Source organism: Amphiprion ocellaris, chromosome 15 (genome assembly GCF_022539595.1).
Source record: "Amphiprion ocellaris isolate individual 3 ecotype Okinawa chromosome 15, ASM2253959v1, whole genome shotgun sequence".
Taxonomy (NCBI): Eukaryota; Metazoa; Chordata; class Actinopteri; family Pomacentridae; genus Amphiprion; species Amphiprion ocellaris.
This window is the reverse complement of record NC_072780.1, coordinates 30,591,452-30,611,219: the sequence shown is the minus strand read 5'-3', so window position 1 is coordinate 30,611,219 and position 19,768 is coordinate 30,591,452. Positions and strand designations below refer to the sequence as shown.

The window sequence follows — 19,768 nt, the reverse complement described above, 5'->3', positions numbered from 1 at the left end:
TTCAGGTACTAAAATGTCAGAATAGCATGACCAGTAGGTGTAAAAGTAGCAGAAATGATGTGTTTTAAATTGAAAATGAGTGTGGATGTAGCCCTAAAAACTGTACAGGGTGTGTTGATGAGCTTTAACATGATAGTGACAGTAGCCTGTTCTTCTACCTGGTCGGTGTAGACGTCAGGAGGAACAGCTTTGGTGAAGAAGTCTGAACAAACAGCTCCAGCCTGGAGGTAAAGGTTCAGAGCTGCAGAGTACTGGTTAGTCACTGCAAAGAGACAAAACAGAGGAAATACTCAATAAATATGGTCACAAACACCTTCACAGCTTGTTTTCTGGAGCAAAGAAGTGACAGATATCCGCTATAAACTGTTAAAAGGCAACTTTAATTCAGTCATTTATGTTAATTTGAACAACAAAAACCCAACCTTTTACTGTCGGGAGAATTCAAAGTCTGCCTTGAACACATTCAGGCATTTTTAAAAAGTAGAATCTGATTCATATTTGGGGGAAAAGTGTATTTCCTGAGTCAGAGGTGCTTCTTACCAAAGTAGATGTCAGCCTGTGTGATGAGCCACGACTGGTTGTTTGGGTTCAGAGTTAAGGCGTAAGACACCAGCTCTTTGACCGTCACGGCCACGGCCTCCACGTCCACCGCCTGGATGCTGATCAACACAAAACCTCACTTTTAGGGTGTTTTTTCCATTCAGTGTCACATCAGAACCGCTCAGAAAGACAAACCTGAACGATCAGCTCTGATTACCGCTTCATATTTCAGACAAGAAAACCTGCATTTCCGGTGCTAGTGGAAGAGTTTTATTGTGAAACAGCCTCAGAAGCTTCATTAAACAGTAAAATGAGGCTGATACCTGAAACTAAACTTCAGAGATTCAGTTAGAAAGCTACTGAGAGCTGAAAATTACAACACCAGATGAACTTCTCACTCATATTCATGAATAATAATTAAATTACTGTGAAGGAAAAAATGACTTTCTAAGGTATTTCCTTGCAGCGGTTAGCTGACATCATCCTAAATTATCTTCCTACAGATAGATGCTGTAGGAGGAAGATATGCCAGGACTCTCTGCTCTGGTTAAGATTGGATATCGTCTATTCTGATGTGACTAAGCAGACGAGTTGTCTCCATGTTGGTCTCTAGTCTAAATCTGACCTTCTCCCAGCTACAAAATACACCTGAAGATCAGAGGATCATCATCAGAGCTGATGCTGGCATGAACTGCTGCTCTGTTGGTGTCACTTCTCCTGATGTCAGTAAACCTTCCTCTCAACCCAAGTCATCTGCAGTGTGTCACACTGGATGCGTGTTGCTTAATGTGTGCTATTTATTTCTCCGCCAAGGAACGTTGCAGAGGTATGTAACAATCAGTGTACATTTGTCTGCTAATCTGTTCGTCTGTGCACGACGTTGCTCAAAAACAGACTAACAGGTTTGGATGACATTTTCAGGGAAGGTCAGAAATGACACAAGGACCAAGTGATTAGATTCTGGCAGTGATGCAGCTTATAGTCTGGATCCATGGATTTGTTAAAGATTTCTGTATCGTTGTGAGATAGCAGCACAGCATCACTGTAACTATGACAACAAGTGAACTAGGGCTGGACCCAAAAAACCAAATATCCAAATATTTGGTCGTTGTGGTGGTATCCAAATATTAATTTAGAGATCCGAATATTTGGACACCACTTCTATTTTTAATATATTCATTGAGCACGGTGCACCTAAAATGTCATTATATGTTTATACAATGACAATAAAGAATCTAATCTAAGGTAGAACTTTCACTGCTAATGAAACTAAAAGCTATAAAACTTGAGTGATATTGGATTTTGCATTCCAAAAGATGCACCGAACTCATCCACAATCGTCATCATTTTGGGTTAAAACATGTACGTACCACGTTTACTTTTGTACAACGGAAAGCACATTAAATAAAACACCTTTTTTTCTTTTATCTAACGGAGGAGTTGGTGTAAAGCTGGTACTCTGCTCATAGTTTATGATTCTACAAGCACCATGCTGTTTTATTGCGCTTTGGGCTGCATGTTTGTATGAAAGATGCAGTATAAATAAAGTCACTCAGTGGTTTCATTAACAGATAAAATATAAAAGTAGTTCTCACTTGGGGAGAGTAGACGGCCAGATGGAGAGATGTTCAGCCGTCACTTCATTCACAATGTCATCCTGAAGACGAAGAAAAACCACAAAACAAGAAGTCAAGTAAGCACAGCACAGAAAGTAAGGAAATTTGTGTTTGGTAGATTATTTCTTTGTTGCAACTACGCTGCTTCTTGGTAATTAATCTTACACCATTGGAAGGACTGTTTAGTTCCCTTTTAAATGGTGCCACATTTGTAAAGAACATGCGTTTGTGGACCAAGAAGCATCGTTGCAACAAAGAAATAATCTACCAAACACAAATTCCCTTACTTTTTGTGCTGTTTAGAATATCTTTTATTGTCACAGCAAATTTGCAACAGAATTAATCTCTCTGTGTTTTAGAAATAAATACAAAGTGCAGAAGTAGGAATTGGTAGTATGGGCAGTAAAGATGCAGCAACAACTCCACTTCCATCACAACAGTTTTTGCTCTTGCTTGGGCCTCAGTGGAGCACATAGGAGTCCTTTTTGTTCTCCATATTCTACCGTGTACTGATTAGATCCATTAAAGACTCACCCTCACGATGCTGTGGAGCCTCACAAACAGGGAGATGAGTGTCGTCAGCACCAGCGGCTCCTGAAAGAAACAAGATAAAACTCATCATATTAGCAGCTTTAGCTAATTTAAATGTGTTTCATATTCCCACATTGAGTGTTTAAGCACCAATACTTACTCTGAGTTTCTTGACAAATGTGATGAATTTGCTCCTAAATGGTTGAGACGATGAAAACAAAGCAGAATTCGGTTGTATATTCATCATATTATTGTGTTGTAGTGATTGTAAAAAGTGATGTTTGCATCGTACCGCTGCAGGATGCCCATGGACGACTCCCTCTGCTTGATTAAACCCACTCGGCCGTCGCTGTTCCTCTTGTGTTGGATGGAAACGCTGCAGATCTGAACCACAACGTCCCAGAGCTCCTTGGCTGTTCGACGACTCTCCTTAGGACCAGGAAGCTCTTTGCATGTTGAAGCCAGCAGCTGACCGAGCTGCCGGGAAGGAACAGAAAGATGAATTTATAAAAGAAAAACAAAGTACGTCAAAGTGAAGAATGTTGTTTTTACTCTAATGATGATCTTAGAGTCTCCAAATATGTTGAACTAAATAAAAATGTGAATAAAATGAGGCTCAAGAATTCAGATCTTGATATTTGTTCAGTGTCTGTTTTCTCTATAATTTCATCCTGATTAAAAGCAAAAAATAATAAATAACCTTTAATGGTTTAAAAAAAGATGTACGAAAACTAAATTTCCCGTGTTAATGTTCAAATTTTTGCTGTTTTGGGTCAATTACTGGACTGATTTGCATCTAAACAAATCAACTTTACTGCTGCAGCTAATTTATAAATGTACAGGATTTGATGAGTATTGAACATACAGGAGTAAATTACTGTAACAAACATTTTATTATTTCTTCTTACAACGAGATTTTTAGGTAATTCATGCCATCTGAAAAGAAAAAAGACAATCGCTTTTGTAAAATTAGTTAATTTGCATATTGTATAAAGTTAAAAGATATGATTTTTAGCAGTTTTTATTCCAAATACAGTCTATTTTATTTATTTTATTTATTAACTTTTTTTCTGATATAATGTCATTTTCAATCATTTCAAGCACAAGTTATTTGTGTTATATTCAAACTCCTAAAAAATTCATTAAAACAAATCTGGAAAAATCTGGAAAAAAAAATCCCTATCTTATCTAAAACTAAACACTATTTCAGTCTTATCTTGCATAATAGAAGATGAATGTTTAATTTAATAGTCACAGAACTTATTACTACAAAACTATCTGTTATATTTCTGACTTTGAACATCGTCTTATTTTAGGAGGAGCTGAATTTAAGTGAACAGAAAACATAAAGAAATTTGTGTCAGTTTCTTTCAAAATTTCAACAGAAAACCTCTAAACCACCCGATAGTGTGTTACTTTAAATTAGTTCCCATGGCAAACATGAACAATAAATAATTCCATCTTTAAACCTGCAGAGGAGGAAAAGCTTTTGACGTCGGTCTCCCAGGACTGTAATGTATCAGTATTTTTGAAACTAAAACAGAAAGTAAAGATCTGAAATAACTGAAATAGTGACGACAGATTTAAGCACCTGTGAGACACGATGAACAGTGAAGCTCTAAGCTCTGTGAAACCGAGGGTTAAAGGATTATTTAGGGTTATTAAATAATAAGAAAGATGTTTAAGTTAACCTGTCTTGCTTATTTACATTTATCCTTTCCAGGCACAGGGACAACATGCAAACATGCAATAAAAAAGTTCTCTTGCTTTCTTGTATGCTAACAATCTGTAAACATAAAACACAGATAGCTACTCAAGCATGGTGTAAGAGAGCATAACAGGCTCTTCATAGAGGAACTAAAATGCTCGAAAGTGTTTAAAAATGGCGTCGTGTTACCTTGATGTATGGGTTGTTCATGACCAGAGACGGAGGAACCTGCAGAGTCAGATAATCGTTCTCCCTCCAGTTCAACATGAAGGCGACACATTCTTCTCCAACCACCTGACGTAAAGGAAGATCTGGAGACAAAGACCAGGATTCAGGTTAGTAAACCTCCAGAAACTGAGCCATGCCGTCATTTGGAGCTTGCGGAGCCAAAGTACAACATGTTGGAGCTTTAAAACAAGGTTCATGTGACATTAAGGAACAGCCTGAATGCAGAAATGATATTCAGTTGTCAAGCACATACATAGGATTGATTAATTAACTTTAATGCTATGGAAGGGTGTATTATCTAGAAAAACAGAATCACATTGAGACTTTTTCCTGCTTTATTTATGAACAATATCATGTTTGCACCATTTCAGGTCAGTAAACAGATTTTACACGGCGATTTTCACACGTTTGGACTTTAAACTCTATAAATAAACCCTTTATCCACTGCAGAAGTATTTTAATATGTTCTTTTAACAAATATTTAGAATCTTGCAGCACCAGAGTCTAAATGTTCAACCCCACAGTGGAACACATCAGACATTTTAGACCAGACTATGCCATTTAGATCAGTCTAACTTAGCGCCAAGAAGACTGACAAAAACAAGAAAAACACAACTTATAGTTTGTAGTTTAATGAGAATGTTGTACAGAATAGAAAGTGTTGGAAACTGACTGGGATTGCCACATAAATACAGTCTTCTTGTGACACTATTGGCTAAATTTCACAGTAAAATATCCAAAAAAACTTGAAATTTATCAAGGAGGTAGAGGTTTTCTGCAAGAGTGAAGGAAGCTGAGGGGTTTATTGTGGTTATTCAATTAAAAATGGAATGAAAAAAGATCTAATTGACCCAGAATCTACAGCAATTTAGTCCTACTAAACAACTACCATTCAAAAGTTTGGGGTCACTCAGACAATTTCATGTTTTCCATGAAAACTCCCACTTTTCTCCATGTGCTAACATAACTGCACAAGGGTTTTCTAATCATCAATGAGCCTTTCAACACCATTAGCTAACACAATGTAGCATTAGAACACAGGAGTGATGGTTGCTGGAAATGTTCCTCTGTACCTCTATGGAGATATTCCATTAAAAATCAGCTGTTTCCAGCTACAATAGTCATTTACCACATTAACAATGTCTACACTGGATTTATCATTCATTTAATGCTATCTTCATTGAAATAAAAATGCTTTTCTTCAAATATAAGGACATTTCTAAGTGACCCCAAACTCTTGAACGGTTGTGTTTGTGCATCAGATTAATGTAGACGTCCAACTACAGCCAACAGTCTATCCTTATAAAACCAGCCAGTACAAGTTGGTACAGTAAATCGTCAGAGTTATGGTCCACCCACCGTGGATCCTCATCTCCAGATAACCTCTGACTCTGCTGACCAGGTCTGGCGGGGGTCTCTCCTTGCTGCCTTCGGCCGCCATCGTCTCGTGAGCTCGGACCTCCAGCAGCAGCATCTCGTTCAGCATCACCTGCCTCAGCTTCGGGGAAAACTCAGTGACCAGCTCCAGGCAGGCCGAGAACAGCAGCCGAGCGTGGACGAAGTCCTGAGACAACAGGAAACGAACGTTGATCACTGCTCAGATTTCAACACAGAATTATTATTCAGCGTTCAGTTTAGCTACTCTGAGCTCTGAGGACCTTTATTGATATGCAGTGGAGTCCTTTGGCCATGAGGATGTAAACCAGGTCCTTGGTCAAGTTGTCTTTGATGCCGAGGATCACGTTGATGTAGTCTGGAGGAACCTCCCACTGAAACACAGACAGACACTGATATATTCAGAGTCAGGAATACTTAATGGGGGGAAACTATTACTCCCATTTAAATCATTGAAATTTTAAAATAAGACAAATATGATAAACTAAATAGTTCTTAAAAATATAAACACAAGTAGGAAAGTATGAGAATAAAATGTAGAATGTACATTATGTTAGGAAAATATAAACATAAGTATACAGTGCAACGAATAATAATAGAGCTGTAACTGTTCTAGCACAGACAGGGAGTTACTGCAAGAAGTGAATATGAGTTAAATAAAAAACAGATTAATTCAGCGTGATATTTTCATTATATTTAATAGTAAATGTCACATTTTCCACCCTGACTTCATACTACAGTAGGTTCATTAAATTAGCTGCCATCAGACTGTTTAAAAGGCAGAAATAAGAACTAGTCTGGTGGACTCCATCTACAAGAATAATATATGTATAATACAGATAAAAAGTTTATTTTTTTTATTATTTTTAAGCAGATGTTACACATAGTACTGATTTGTTTAGATTTTTTTCCCATTTTATCTTATATTGATATTGTAGATATGAAAGTCATTTTGCACACTGAATAATTGCTTGTATTGTATATTTTGGGCATTAAATATTCCAAATACTTTTTATTACCTCACTCTAAGACCTCAGTATGTTTTGGTAATTCTGTGAATAGTTTTTGTAACCAGACATGTTTTATGTTCAGTGTCACATCTGACTTCTTCAGTGGGATTTTCGCTGCTGGAATAAAGTAATTTCTGCAAAAGATCAATAAAGTATTTATATTATTATCATAAAAATTATTATTTATTCTATAAAATATTTTAAGTGTTGTCAAATAGAGAAATAAAACCAATATTGCAAATGTACCAAACAAGTTTATATAATTAATATTAAGATTAAGGGCCGTACAATATCATTTACTATACAAACTTACCTGAGTAGTTTAAATCTTAATGTTCTCAGGGAATTATTGTGTAAACATACAGATACAAATGTTTTTTCTATATATGTGTTACATATATTTTTGGACAGTTCCATATGTTTTTATTTTATTCTATTCTATGTAATTTTAGATGTACAAGTCATTTTGCATACTATGTAATTACTTTTACATGATGTATTTTCTACATTTTGCACATTTCATATTTTCTGTACTGTATATTTTGCACATTATATATTGCAATTATTTGTATTACCTCTGTACATAGCTTTTGTGTCAGTAATGTTTTATATTCAGTGATAAATGTGGATTCTTGATTGTAGCTGTTTCAACATGGAAATTTCCAACAATTTTCCTGTCCATCATTCTGCAAAGTATTAATTTAAGTGAGACATATATAGATATATTGTAAGTTAGTCCTAACAGGAGTGTTATTACGATGTTTATTTATGGATATTGTAATATAAAAAGGTCAAATACTAATCTGATACATTAAAGCTGCCTGCATTAGTCTCCCAGCGTGGCTGTGTTTAACCTCTGACCTTGCTGTTGACCCTCCAGAAGGGCCGTTCTGTCATCCCATGCAGTTCGATGAGGATCTGTCTGATCCTTCGAGGCTCCAGTGACAGAATCAGCTGCTGCTCCAGCTGTCCGATGTTCACGCTCGCTGAAGCTGCAGAGATGAACCGAAACAAGTCCAACTTTAGACTGAGCAGTAACATGTGGCTTCACTGGTTGGAGAGAAAACTCTTTACCTGGAATGTCGTAGAAGGAAGGCAGCGGTTTGGCGCTCAGGTTGATGGTGGCTGATCTTTTCCTCATCTGCTCCACCAGAACCTTCCTCTCCTCCTCCTTCAGCAGCTCCATGAACAGCTTATGAGACGAAACCACGAACACCAGAGACAAATCCTCCAGACTTTCACACAGAGTCCTGCAGAACCAGAGAAAACAGAAACCTCACAATCTTAGACTAAAGAATTCAATTAGGGAATGTTAATCTGCTTAGCCAACCCATTCTGTATCGTACAGGGTGTCCCTAAAGTCTGGACACTAACAAATCTCATTAACTGTCATTTTTTTGCCTCCACTGATTAAATATGGCTTTGTCGAAAGAAGAAAGACTTGAACTGGGACTCCTCAGTGGACGAGAAGGATGGACAAACTGAAAGACAGCAGATGGATTTAATGCATGTCATCCAAGGGGGATTCTACTTGGCTTTTCCACGGTGGCGAAGGCGGTTAAAAAGTTTAATCCTCCTGTTGTCTTCATTTACGGGAATCAAAAAATACTGTTTCCTTGTCTGAAAAAGATCCAAAAATTAAGCAAAAAAATTCCCCAAATTTCTGAAAATTTGCAAAACCTTCAGGAAGAAAATTCCAATAATTCCTTCAAAGTTTCCCTTCAAAGTTTTATTTTAAAAAAATCAACCCAAATTTGGCCAGAAAATTCTTCTAAATGTTTTCCAAAAATGAGTAAAAATCTTCCAAAAAATCCTAAAAATATCTAAAGTGATTCCATATATATCAGTAAAACTCCTAAGATTTTCTTTAAAAACATTCACAAAAAAATCAACCAAAATCCAGCGAAATTTGCTGGATTTTGGTTGATTTTTTTGCGAATGTTCTTAAGAAACATTTTTAACAGTTCTGGTTCAAAGATTTCCCAAAAATGTTGAAAATGTGGACATCAGAAGTTTCACTGTGAAAATATAAATTTTTTCCACATTTTCAAACTTTAAATGGGTCAATCTGACCTGCAGGACGACATGAGGGTTAAATTGATATCACAGAGGCTTGTGTGAAGTGGAACAGAAAAAAAAAATTGTAAAGGAAGCAGAAAACTGTCTAAAATTAGCAGCTAATGAAAGGTCGACACCTGCAGCCTACATGTGATGAGTCAGACTAAGAGCACAGTGATGGTTTTATATCAGGTTGATGCTTTAATCTCCTGTATGTTTGTTAAAATGCTTGCTGTGACTCACTTCATGAAACCGGCCATGTTCCTCCTGGACGTCTCGGACGGTCGATCCTTCTCCAGGGAACGAGTGCAAACCTGCAAGACAAACAAAATACAACTCAGAAATGCATAATTTTGCATTTTTACCTTCTTGAGACAAACTCAAGTTGGTCTCAGTTAACTATGTTACCCCCAAGGGATGGAAAGTACCAGTACATTCATTCAACGACTGATTTTAGATGAGATTCAAGCTACCTAAACCTTACTGGAATATTGTTAATACTTCTATTCCTATACATCTCAGAAAAAAAAATTGTACCAAACTGCATTCGTTTACTAGTTAGTTTCCAGATTACAATTTTCAAACCCTTGCTGTCCAGTAAAAGCCACGCATCTTCAAATTTGGTGATCATGAAAATAAATATTCTCGATAATAAAACATCTTGAACTCGCTGGAAAATGTCACAAAGCTGAAAACAGCTGTTTTATTCAGGTATTCTAAAGTTTTTGAGCTACAATGCTACAACCATCTTATAAAATATGATGCATTGCTATGAATTAAATTACCAAATAGTATATAACGTCGATAAAATGGGCTGAATTTTAACAGAAATGCAACACACACATTAATGCTGCAATAAAATTCACCCAAAAACATCACATATAACAATAAAACACTGACAGGGATCATTTTACTGCAGAAGCAGTACTTTTTCTTTTGATATTTTGAGTAAACTTTGCTTGTATTACTTACATGCTTTTACTAAAGTCAAAATTTGAATGCAGGAGTTAGCAGTGGAGTATTTCCAGTGTGGTATAAATATTTTTTCCTGAATAGGGGTTTGATTCCTCCTCCTACTGTTGCTCTAACTTTAACTACTAGAAAACATGTCTTTACAGATCAAATCCATTCTTGATTTAGTAAAATCTACTGAAGTAAAACAGTTAATTCCGACACCATTAGTCTCATCCTTTATCGCCACAAGCAGGTATATGGATTGTACAGACTCTATAATTAAAATATTTAAGATAATTTGAGCTTGATTACCTCTAAGATGAAATCCACCATCCGTTTACTGGGTTTGAGGAGCAGCTGCTGGAAACGAATGCTGAGGATTTCTCCCTCCAGAGCGTCTCGGACGGCGTTACAGACACAAAGTTTATGACAAACTTCATCCAGACCGGATTCCCTACACAGAGACACGTCATAGTGTAGAGCTGTAATACTGTCATTAAACAACACAAGTGCCCAAGATGCTTTTAATATGAGTTTATAACAAAGCTATTTACTGTTGAGTGCAAAGTATTAATTTCAAACTCAAAAAGTCTGCAGGTGCGTGTGTGAGGCTCAATTTATTTATCAAATAAGAGCGACACATGGAGAGATTTATGTTTGCAGAATGATATAAAAGAGCTCTAACAGGAGTTTGTGCTGAGAGACAGAAGCAACACTGGAGGAAACACATTTGATGATACTGAAAACTAAATAAAGGTTCATCGCTGTGTAAATTATTACACATTTATCAAAGCAAATTCATTTATGTAACATGTTTAAAGCAATCTGAGTGCTGCAAATGTTATCAGTCAGGCAGCAACAAAAAATGCGCAAAAGGAAGACGACATGAAAAACTAGAAAAGCACTCAGAGCGCAGTCCTCCACCAAGGCTGCTCATTCCCCCATATGGCATTGTCAGAAATGCATCATTTGTTTATTAGTTATTGATGATCAGAAATCACAGCAGCATAGAATGTGGCCATTTAATATAGATGTACCCACAAACACAATGACCTTGTACTGAACACAGGTGTGTTTTATACATGTGTATGTTATGTACGGATACAGAATCACGTGACCTAAATGTGTAGCGGGCAGCAGGAATTGATGGGACTCAGAAACACCCCCACAATTTAATCAGTTGTTCCTTCTATCATTTCTGACAAATAAGTCCTCATAAGTTCTCAGTGGTGGATTTGTAGTAGGATCACAATCATGTGATCGTCAGCAGGCAGCTGATGTAGTGTTCACTTGTTGTCATAGTTACAGTGATGCTGTGCTGCTATCTGGCAATGATACAGAAATCTTTAACAAATCCGTGCATCCAGATTAAAAGTTGCATCACTACCAAAATCTAATCACTTGGTCCTTGTTTCATTTCTGACCTTCCCTGAAAGTTTCATCTAAATCCATTGGTCTGTTTTTGAGTGGTGCTGCTAACAAACAGAGAGACTGACAAACAGATGGACAAATGTACGCCGATCGTCGTAACTAAGCCATCTTCCTTGACGGAGTAATTATAAAATCATTTTATGAAAGAAAATAAAACTGCAAAATACTAAAAAAGGCAAAACAGGATCACAGCTTCTAAGATCAAATTCTAGGATAAAATAAATATAAAATACTACAACTTAAGACCATTAAAAACTACCAAAAGCCACTGAAAACATGTACATCTTGAGATTTTTCATACAAATATCAGTGGAAGAGGAAATTTTAGTTGCGTGAGGAAGGTGATGTCAGTTTAAAGCTCTAAAGAAAACAACCAGTGAATGGCTTTCTAAACAAAATAAACAGACTTTTCTAAGTCTACAGTCTAACTGCTGTGTGTGAACAGGTTTTAATACTTTTGTGGCCTCACCCCTGCTGGACTTTGTACAAGAACTCTCTGAGAACCGAGCGTCTGAAGTCGTTTGGTAAACTGCGGGACACGTTGTCTTTGATGAAGGCTTCGATGACGGCCTGGAAGAGAGACAAAGAGGAATTTATTGACGAGTTCTACATCTACGATCACAACTTTACTGCTGTGCACCTCATATCTTGTAAAAATCTTTTGGGTTTTTCCATCTAAAGTCGTCAGGTTCCTTCTGCTCGACCATCTCTGATTTGATTCAAACTTTCTCATTTAAAATCAGCAAAATTTTAGATTGGTATGTCAAAACTTTCTCAGAAGTGCATGCTTTTCATCTACCTGTCAAACCACTTTTAGGAGATTTATACCTACAAAATTTTATCTGAGCAATATTTGGGCACCAGAATGTAATTCGGGATTAATAAAGTTCTGTCTTATCTTATCTCAGAGACGGGTCTTTTCATAACAGCTTACATTTTTACAAGGCAGGGTTTAAAAATAAAAAGTATTTTTTAACTTCAGAACTCTTGTGTACTTTTATTGGTTTTGTGATAACAGCTCGTCATGCCTGCTCAGTCAGAAAGTTAAATTATCCTTCTTTTCCATTGTGGTAACCAAGTATTTCACATTAGTTTCATATTATTGTGACCTGCAGCTACATGTGGTTCAGAAAACATCACTAGTTTACTTCTGCTTTATTAATGTATTTGTTAACATGTGCACAATATTGTCAGTGTAATGCACAGTATTTTTCAGGTGCAATATTTCATTTTCATGTGTGATATTATAAATTACCTCAGTGGAGTTGCAGACAAAATTTTTTACTGTTTAGTGTTATTTTAGTTTACTTATTTTATTGCAGTAATGTATTTTAGTTATATCTCTTTTCTTTTTAGGTGCTGCATTTCTCATGTATATTTTTTTTCTGGCACAAAAGTTTTCTTCGGTATTAACAGATTTATCCTTTCTCAAAGATGGGACTTTTCTTGACAGCTTCAACGATTTTCCATATTTTGTCTCATCATTAATCAGAGATTATTTGATCTACTTGTCCGATATTCCAGATTGTGAATCAGTGACTTGATGAGAAAAAACTGTGAAAAATTCAGGCTTTTATCTTCAATTGTTAACAAGATATTGTTGTTCAAACAGCCTCAAATTTCAATGTAAGAAAAACCTGCTAAAAGTGGGTAGATGGCCAGTTTTTACTACTTTATATCTCAGAAAGTATTTGCAATATCAAGCTAAAACTTAACATATATCTTCATAAACATCCATATTTTATGCCATAAAAACTTCCAGGCATGTCAGAGTTGGCAGAGCAGAAATAGTTTCTTTCTTTTGGTTTTATCGTTCTCCTGTTTTCTCTCTACCTGGTAGTTTTGGGCTCGGATCAGGCTGTTGATCTGGTCGTAGGGGGTCGTCTGGGGGTCGCAGGGGTCACAGTCTCCAGTCAAAGCTCTGCAGGCGTTCCAGTAACCAGCCAGACGCTTCTCATCCAGGTGGACGTGGACGGTTGAGTCCAGCTGAAAGACAAGATAAACGAATCACTGAAAGGTCAGAAATGCAACTCAAAGTAAGTAGTTTCAGGTTTTCTTGTGGTTGGAATCGAGTCTAACTACCTTCTTTAGCAGCTCCTTCGTCTGTCTGAAGTGATCTCTGGCTTTCTCATAGGTTGGCTGGTCGGTGCAGCCTTGCTGGAAGAAAATACCTCCCAGATCATAATGCACCTGAAACACAAAATACAACATTTCCTGAAGCACAAACCACTTCATCCAGGACAATCTAATCCCCAGAAAGACAACCGTTAGTGCTCCACCAACCTGACAGTGTAAGTCATCAGCGCTGATACGAAGTCCGGCAGTCGAGGACTCGGTTTCTCCGTTAGCGGCAGCGTCGGCAGCCAGCAGGTCCAGAGTCCTCAGAGTGTGAACGTAGAAATCCTTCTTCAGCTGAAGAGCGCCTTCCAGGACGGTGATGGAGTCGGCCGCCTGCTCTTTCAGCTGAGGGGATAATAATACAGGAGAAAAAACGGACACACATCCATGAAACTACTGGTCCCTTTTCTTTGAAGTTGGACAAACAATTGGTTACCCTACGACATATTCGTCTAGAATTCTGCTTACTAAAAGGCATTACAAAAAACGGTTATGTCAGGACCCACCCTCGATAGAAGACTGGTTCAATGTGGTTCATGACATTTTTGTAATGGAGAAATTATAATCTGCACTGAGACTCTAAACAGATGTGTTTGATAAACGTTGGAATGGTTGGATGGAGTTCATCAGCCCATAGAGATCAGACTTTAAATGACAAAAGTTATACTGTGACAACCCTGGTTCTGGTTCTTGTAATGTAAATTTGTAAGATATTGTGTATCTACTGACTTCTTCATGAAAAAAAACAGAATTTAAAAAAAAGAAAGTGAACCAACATAAAACAGGGATAAACAGGCCTTAATTAAGATGTTTATTATTGTTTATCGGCGTATGCAGGTATGAAAAACATGTTCACTCACCACAGTCAGGATGTTTTCTGTCATTTCTTTCTCCTGCTGCACGATATTTAACCTGGATTCAGGAACAAAAGAAGTTTACAGTCGTATCTCGTTGCATTAAAAGTCGACATACAATCTATGTAGACTCTTATTTGATAAATAAATCTGTGCAACTGAGCCTACATATTGCCATTTGTAAAGAAAGAGAAAATGTTTACATGTTCATCTGATGAGGTCCTGGTTTGGTTTGTTTCTCTGGAAAGCTGCTCAGCACGATGGTTCTGATGGCCCTTTAAAAAACACAATAAAAGTTTAACAATGACAAGTTAATCCTGTGCTTGAACACTAATAAGTCTTTTTATGGGGCTCAAGAGTGTGTGATTTGACTTTCTACTATAATCTGTACAATGGATGTGTGGACTGTTAATGAAATCATGATATGATTTAATCAAGGTCAAAAACTTGGGCCACATTTGTGAATCTTGTTGGTTTTTGTTGCTAACAACCAAATTTCTGTATTCAAATAGATATTTAAGGTTTCTTCAAGATGCCAGCACTGAACTATATGTCGGAAAATGCCATGACAAACCTATACTGGTCAGCTACAACACTAAATATTAAGAGATTAATGTGAGATATCTTTCCTCCTTTAATGTACTATCATAGCTGGTAACTTCCACACAGTGGTAAATAAACACTCGTAGTCAAACTGTTCTGCTAGTTTAATATTTATCTAGTTTAATCCGTCCTCTGGGAGTCTTGTCTCTCCTACCAGCGGTTGTAGATGATCACTGCCATGGCGGTGGTTGGAGGCAGAGTGGACAGATCCAGATCCACATGTTTCACACCTGGAGGCACTTTGCTGACACACAGCAGCTCATTCAGCAGCATGTTCAACACTGGGATGGTCAGTCTGGGAATGAAGAAGCAGGTTAGATAATTACAGGATTTTACTCATACGCTATTTTTCTAACTTTGCTGTTTAATGTTTTATAGTTATCCCAGATTTGTATTTGTGCATCTTCACTGTGTTATTTTCTTTCTTGGCTACATAGAAAATGAGGCCTTCACGCCTCAGTTTATTCAGAGCTTAAATGAAAGTTGTGTAGTGACTCTGAAGAACAAGAGCCGCTGAGGGACTGAAGGTTGGGTCTGTTTATCAGACATGCCAAACAAAAGAATTCACAAAGAATAAACACTGCCTTTTGTTAAAGAAAAAAGATGATCAACTCATGATAACGTGCACAAACTCATAATCAAAGTAACTGCAGCCGTCAACAAAAAATACACCAATCCAGCTCACCCCCTCTCTTTTCCTCAGACAAAGAAAAGCCTAATTATTCCTGCCTATGTCCATGTGACCCACTATCCCTCTATTCAATATAATCACAAAACAATATAACCAAAACAAACACTAACAATAATCAGTATGCCCCTTAAGCTTAGAATAAAACTAGAAAAGCACTCACAGAGCACAGAACTTCACCAAGGCTGTTCATTCCACCATATAGCATTGTTAGAAATGCAGCCTTTTTTTTCTTTTTTTTTTTTTTTAACAAACGCACCATTTGTTTATTAGTTATTGATGTTCAGAAATCACGGCAACACAGAATGTATCCATTTAATATAGATGGACCCACAAACAAAATGACCTTGAGCTGAGCACAGGTGTGTGTTATGCATGTGTACGTTATGTACAGATACTGAATCATGTGACCTAAATATGAAGCTGGCGGAGGGAATTGATGGGACTCAGAAACACCCCCACAATTTAATCAACTGTTCCTTGTATCATTTCTGATGGATAAGTAATGATAAGTCCACAGTGGTGGATTTGTAGTAGGATCACAATCATGTGATCATCAGCAGGCAGCTGATGTAGTGTTCACTTGTTGTCATAGTTACAGTGACGCCATGCCGCTATCTGGCAATGATACAGAAATCTTTAACAAATCCATGGATCCAGACTATAAGCTGCCAAAATCTAATCACTTGGTCCTTGTGTCATTTCTGACATTCCCTGAAAATTTCATCCAAATCTGTTAGTCTGTTTTTCAGTAATGTTGCTAACAGACAGACGTACGCCGATCATCACAAAACTCTACCTTAGAATGAAATAACAGTTCACTCACGGCTCCTAGATGTTGAAACAATTTGTTTCTGTTTAACTGTTATACACTCAGTTACTGAGAAACAACCACAGGCTTATATCTCAGAGAGCCTCACACACATTACGACCCCACTCACCCTTTCTCCAGTGAATCCAGGTCCCACTTCATGTGTGCAGCGACCTTCAGCGCCAGCAGCTTCAGGGTTCGGTTCCTGCGGTTGTCTGCTGGAGGCTGAACCTGATTCTGCTCGTTCACCGACGGTTTGGACGCCTGCTCCAGGAACTGGACGATCAGCTGCACCGGAGTCGGGTCTGATGGAACAGAAACGCCCCAACATGCATACGGCCAGTTTATCACTTTTTATTTTGTTACTCGTATATAACTGTCATAAGTAACGCTGAGCTGACCTGGGTTTGATTTCTGCAGGTGCTTCTCCAGCAGGCTGCCGTCCAGGAGGAACTCAAACCAGGACGTCTGCAGAGGCGTACTGGGCCGACTGCTGGTCACAGCAGCCACCCGGTCGGCTGCTTCAGCACTCATCCTCCCCTGATGGACAGTGACAGAGCAATAAGTTTCATTTCTAAAACGCATCCCTGTGACCAAAGGGTCTTAACAAACCAGATATATTACTACTCCCTTTACCTATCAATCAGGGCTGAAACGATTCCTCGAGTTATTCAAGTAATTTCATTATTAGAATTCCTTGAGGCAAAATTCTCTGAATCAAGGCTTCATTTAATCGACTACATATTAGACCCCAGGTCACTAACTGGTCCGTACCCAGACTTCATCCTATAATCAATAAATTATAAGGAGATTTTAAATTTGACGGGACGATTCTATTTTAACCGGTGCAGTTTTTCTAGTGTTGACGGCGTTTATCAGATCAGAGGCTGAACTATGAAGACAGTTTAACATAGTGAGACTTTCTTTGTGTGACAAAAACTAAAACCTCAGTCAGAGTTAACAGGTATGAAGGTGGTTTTCAGCTTTCTTTGTTCACTCACACTTTCTGCTTCAAACTTGTCCAACAAACAGGAGAGTTTAACCATCATTTGACTTGTTTTCTGCACAAAATGAACCCATGGTGTTCCACTGCTTCAGTCAACAGGTTGTTTTAATGGAGAACAATGAAAAATATAAAAAATTACAATGATAAAAAGCTGGTATTGGAAATGATATAAGAAAGGAATGCTGGTAGAAAACTGTTAAACGTGTGTTAATGTATTTATTTAATCGATCAATGCAGCTGATTATTGATAGCAGTCAGCTGCACAATAAAACTATCAAACTTAATTTATTCAAACATGATATTGTATTGAAGTGAATGTAGGTCTGATACTGTCTCATAATGAAGGAAATCATTTTAATTTGGGGCCAAATCAAAGTGAAACTAAAGTTACTGATTGAATATTCTCTGTAATCAATACTAATAAACTGATCAATTTTCTTATTTGTGTTCTATCAGCTGCAGTAGCAGCAGTTCAGCAGTGTTCCACCAGGATGATTATTTCTGTTGCACAGGGTCCGCTTTTGATGCTTAAACGCGCATACCAATCCGATTACTCGATTAATCGCCAGTCATAATCGATAGATAATCGATAGCTGCAGCCCTACTATCAATATAAACTTGTTAAGGGAATCTACTGTGGCTGTAAAAATGGGTGACTGAAATCTGGACAGTAATATGTTATCAAGGGGAGTTTTGTCACACTTGACCAAATACTGTTGTAGTGTTGTGATAATGGGGTTATTTTAACCTAGGCTTTCAGTAAAAAATAATAATTAAACATCAATGCATCAGCAACAATAATCCATTGAAACAACCCAGACAGGGGTCAGCAGATCAAATCATGCAAGGATTACTAAGAATGTCAACCAGACAGACAGAAGCTCAGCCAGGACCAGAGCCTCTTACAAGTATAAAGGTACTGTTTATCAGTCATTAAAATAAGGTATAAAAAGATATACAAAAGAAGAAATAACTGTAAGGAGAAAAAAAGAAACACTGCAAAGACACACAAAGCAACTACAAAATGATGCACACACACTACAAAATATGCAAAAATGACCACAATATGAGCCAAAATGATCACAATAGGACTGAAATTGCACACAGAGACACAAAACAACTACAAAGAGATGTAAAGTGACCACAATATGACACAAAATGACCACAGAGAAACAATATGACCACAATAAGACTGAAATTGACCAGAGAGATATAAAATTACCACAAAGATGCAAAATTAAGTAAATACTTAATTATATGAGAAAGAAAATTATCAAGCCTCATACCAACAGCTAGAAAAATTATCACAGAGACAAAAACCAGCTACAAAGAAATGAAAAATGCCCTTAATGTCATGCAAAATGAAAACACCAAATAGTCTACGACACACAAAATGACCAACAACATGCAAAACTACCCCCCAAAATAACATTTTTACCATAAAGATAAACTAAATTACCAAGCCTTGTACCACTGCAGGACGTTAGATAATGTGTATTATGTTCATGTACCAACTAGTGGTTGTACTTTTACTTTAAAAAAAAAAAAACGTGACATTTTGCCATTAATAATTCCGCAGCTGCTTGTAAAATTTTAAATGCGTGACAATTTCTTGCCATGAAGTGTATTTACATTTAGATGATGATATAATATTTGGTAAGAAGCTATACAGTATTTAGATGCTGAAAACACGGTCGCATTTAATCTATTTTCTAAAAGTCTCCTGACAAAATTACCTTGATTAAACAACGACTGTTCACACTCAGTTCTAAAAGGTTAAAGTGTCAGATAAGCTAGTTAGCTAAACATCGATAACTGTCCAGTTCTCTGTTGTGATATGAGCAGCTTTAATTTATCGCGGGTCCTCCCAGTTGGACGGGGACTCACGCTTTGACAGAAGAGGTATCGCTGAGTTAGCGGCTCGGGCTGCCGCTGTGAATAAATCGAACTTCCACCCGCTCTCTGTTGTGTTTGCAGGCAGCGCTGTTCCGGCTAACATTTAAGCTAACTCGCTACAGTTTCCGTCCTGAACCGGACACGGAGGAACCGACTGTCTTACCTGAACGGGAACAAATGAACAAGAAGAAGATAAAAAGGTTTAAAAATGCTCTAAAAGCTCAGAGTAAACGGCCAGAGCAGCGACACCGACTAATTCTCACATAATTCATTCTGCGCTTCGCCATCGCTCCTCCGTCATTCCGGTTCCGCTCCGTCGCC

The 19,768-nt window shown here is 37.5% G+C and overlaps 1 protein-coding gene across 1 annotated transcript in view; it reads right to left on the bottom strand.

Annotated features, from left to right (window-relative positions):
- The window catches only part of ints8 (integrator complex subunit 8), a 27,882-nt gene extending 8,114 nt beyond the window's left edge, over nucleotides 1-19,768 (bottom strand). The window contains exons 1-23 of the mRNA XM_055017600.1: nucleotides 19,611-19,768; nucleotides 16,947-17,085; nucleotides 16,676-16,850; nucleotides 15,201-15,341; nucleotides 14,647-14,718; nucleotides 14,450-14,501; nucleotides 13,755-13,934; nucleotides 13,554-13,661; nucleotides 13,305-13,457; nucleotides 11,941-12,041; nucleotides 10,353-10,494; nucleotides 9,330-9,400; nucleotides 8,103-8,278; nucleotides 7,890-8,020; nucleotides 6,282-6,392; nucleotides 5,983-6,187; nucleotides 4,585-4,706; nucleotides 2,980-3,164; nucleotides 2,848-2,881; nucleotides 2,691-2,750; nucleotides 2,136-2,197; nucleotides 541-659; nucleotides 159-262 (exon numbers count right to left, since the gene is read on the bottom strand). Coding sequence (XP_054873575.1) covers nucleotides 159-262; nucleotides 541-659; nucleotides 2,136-2,197; nucleotides 2,691-2,750; nucleotides 2,848-2,881; nucleotides 2,980-3,164; nucleotides 4,585-4,706; nucleotides 5,983-6,187; nucleotides 6,282-6,392; nucleotides 7,890-8,020; nucleotides 8,103-8,278; nucleotides 9,330-9,400; nucleotides 10,353-10,494; nucleotides 11,941-12,041; nucleotides 13,305-13,457; nucleotides 13,554-13,661; nucleotides 13,755-13,934; nucleotides 14,450-14,501; nucleotides 14,647-14,718; nucleotides 15,201-15,341; nucleotides 16,676-16,850; nucleotides 16,947-17,079 — 2,637 coding nt within the window. The 5' untranslated portion in view covers nucleotides 17,080-17,085; nucleotides 19,611-19,768. The remainder of the gene's footprint in view (nucleotides 1-158; nucleotides 263-540; nucleotides 660-2,135; nucleotides 2,198-2,690; nucleotides 2,751-2,847; nucleotides 2,882-2,979; nucleotides 3,165-4,584; nucleotides 4,707-5,982; nucleotides 6,188-6,281; nucleotides 6,393-7,889; nucleotides 8,021-8,102; nucleotides 8,279-9,329; nucleotides 9,401-10,352; nucleotides 10,495-11,940; nucleotides 12,042-13,304; nucleotides 13,458-13,553; nucleotides 13,662-13,754; nucleotides 13,935-14,449; nucleotides 14,502-14,646; nucleotides 14,719-15,200; nucleotides 15,342-16,675; nucleotides 16,851-16,946; nucleotides 17,086-19,610) is intronic.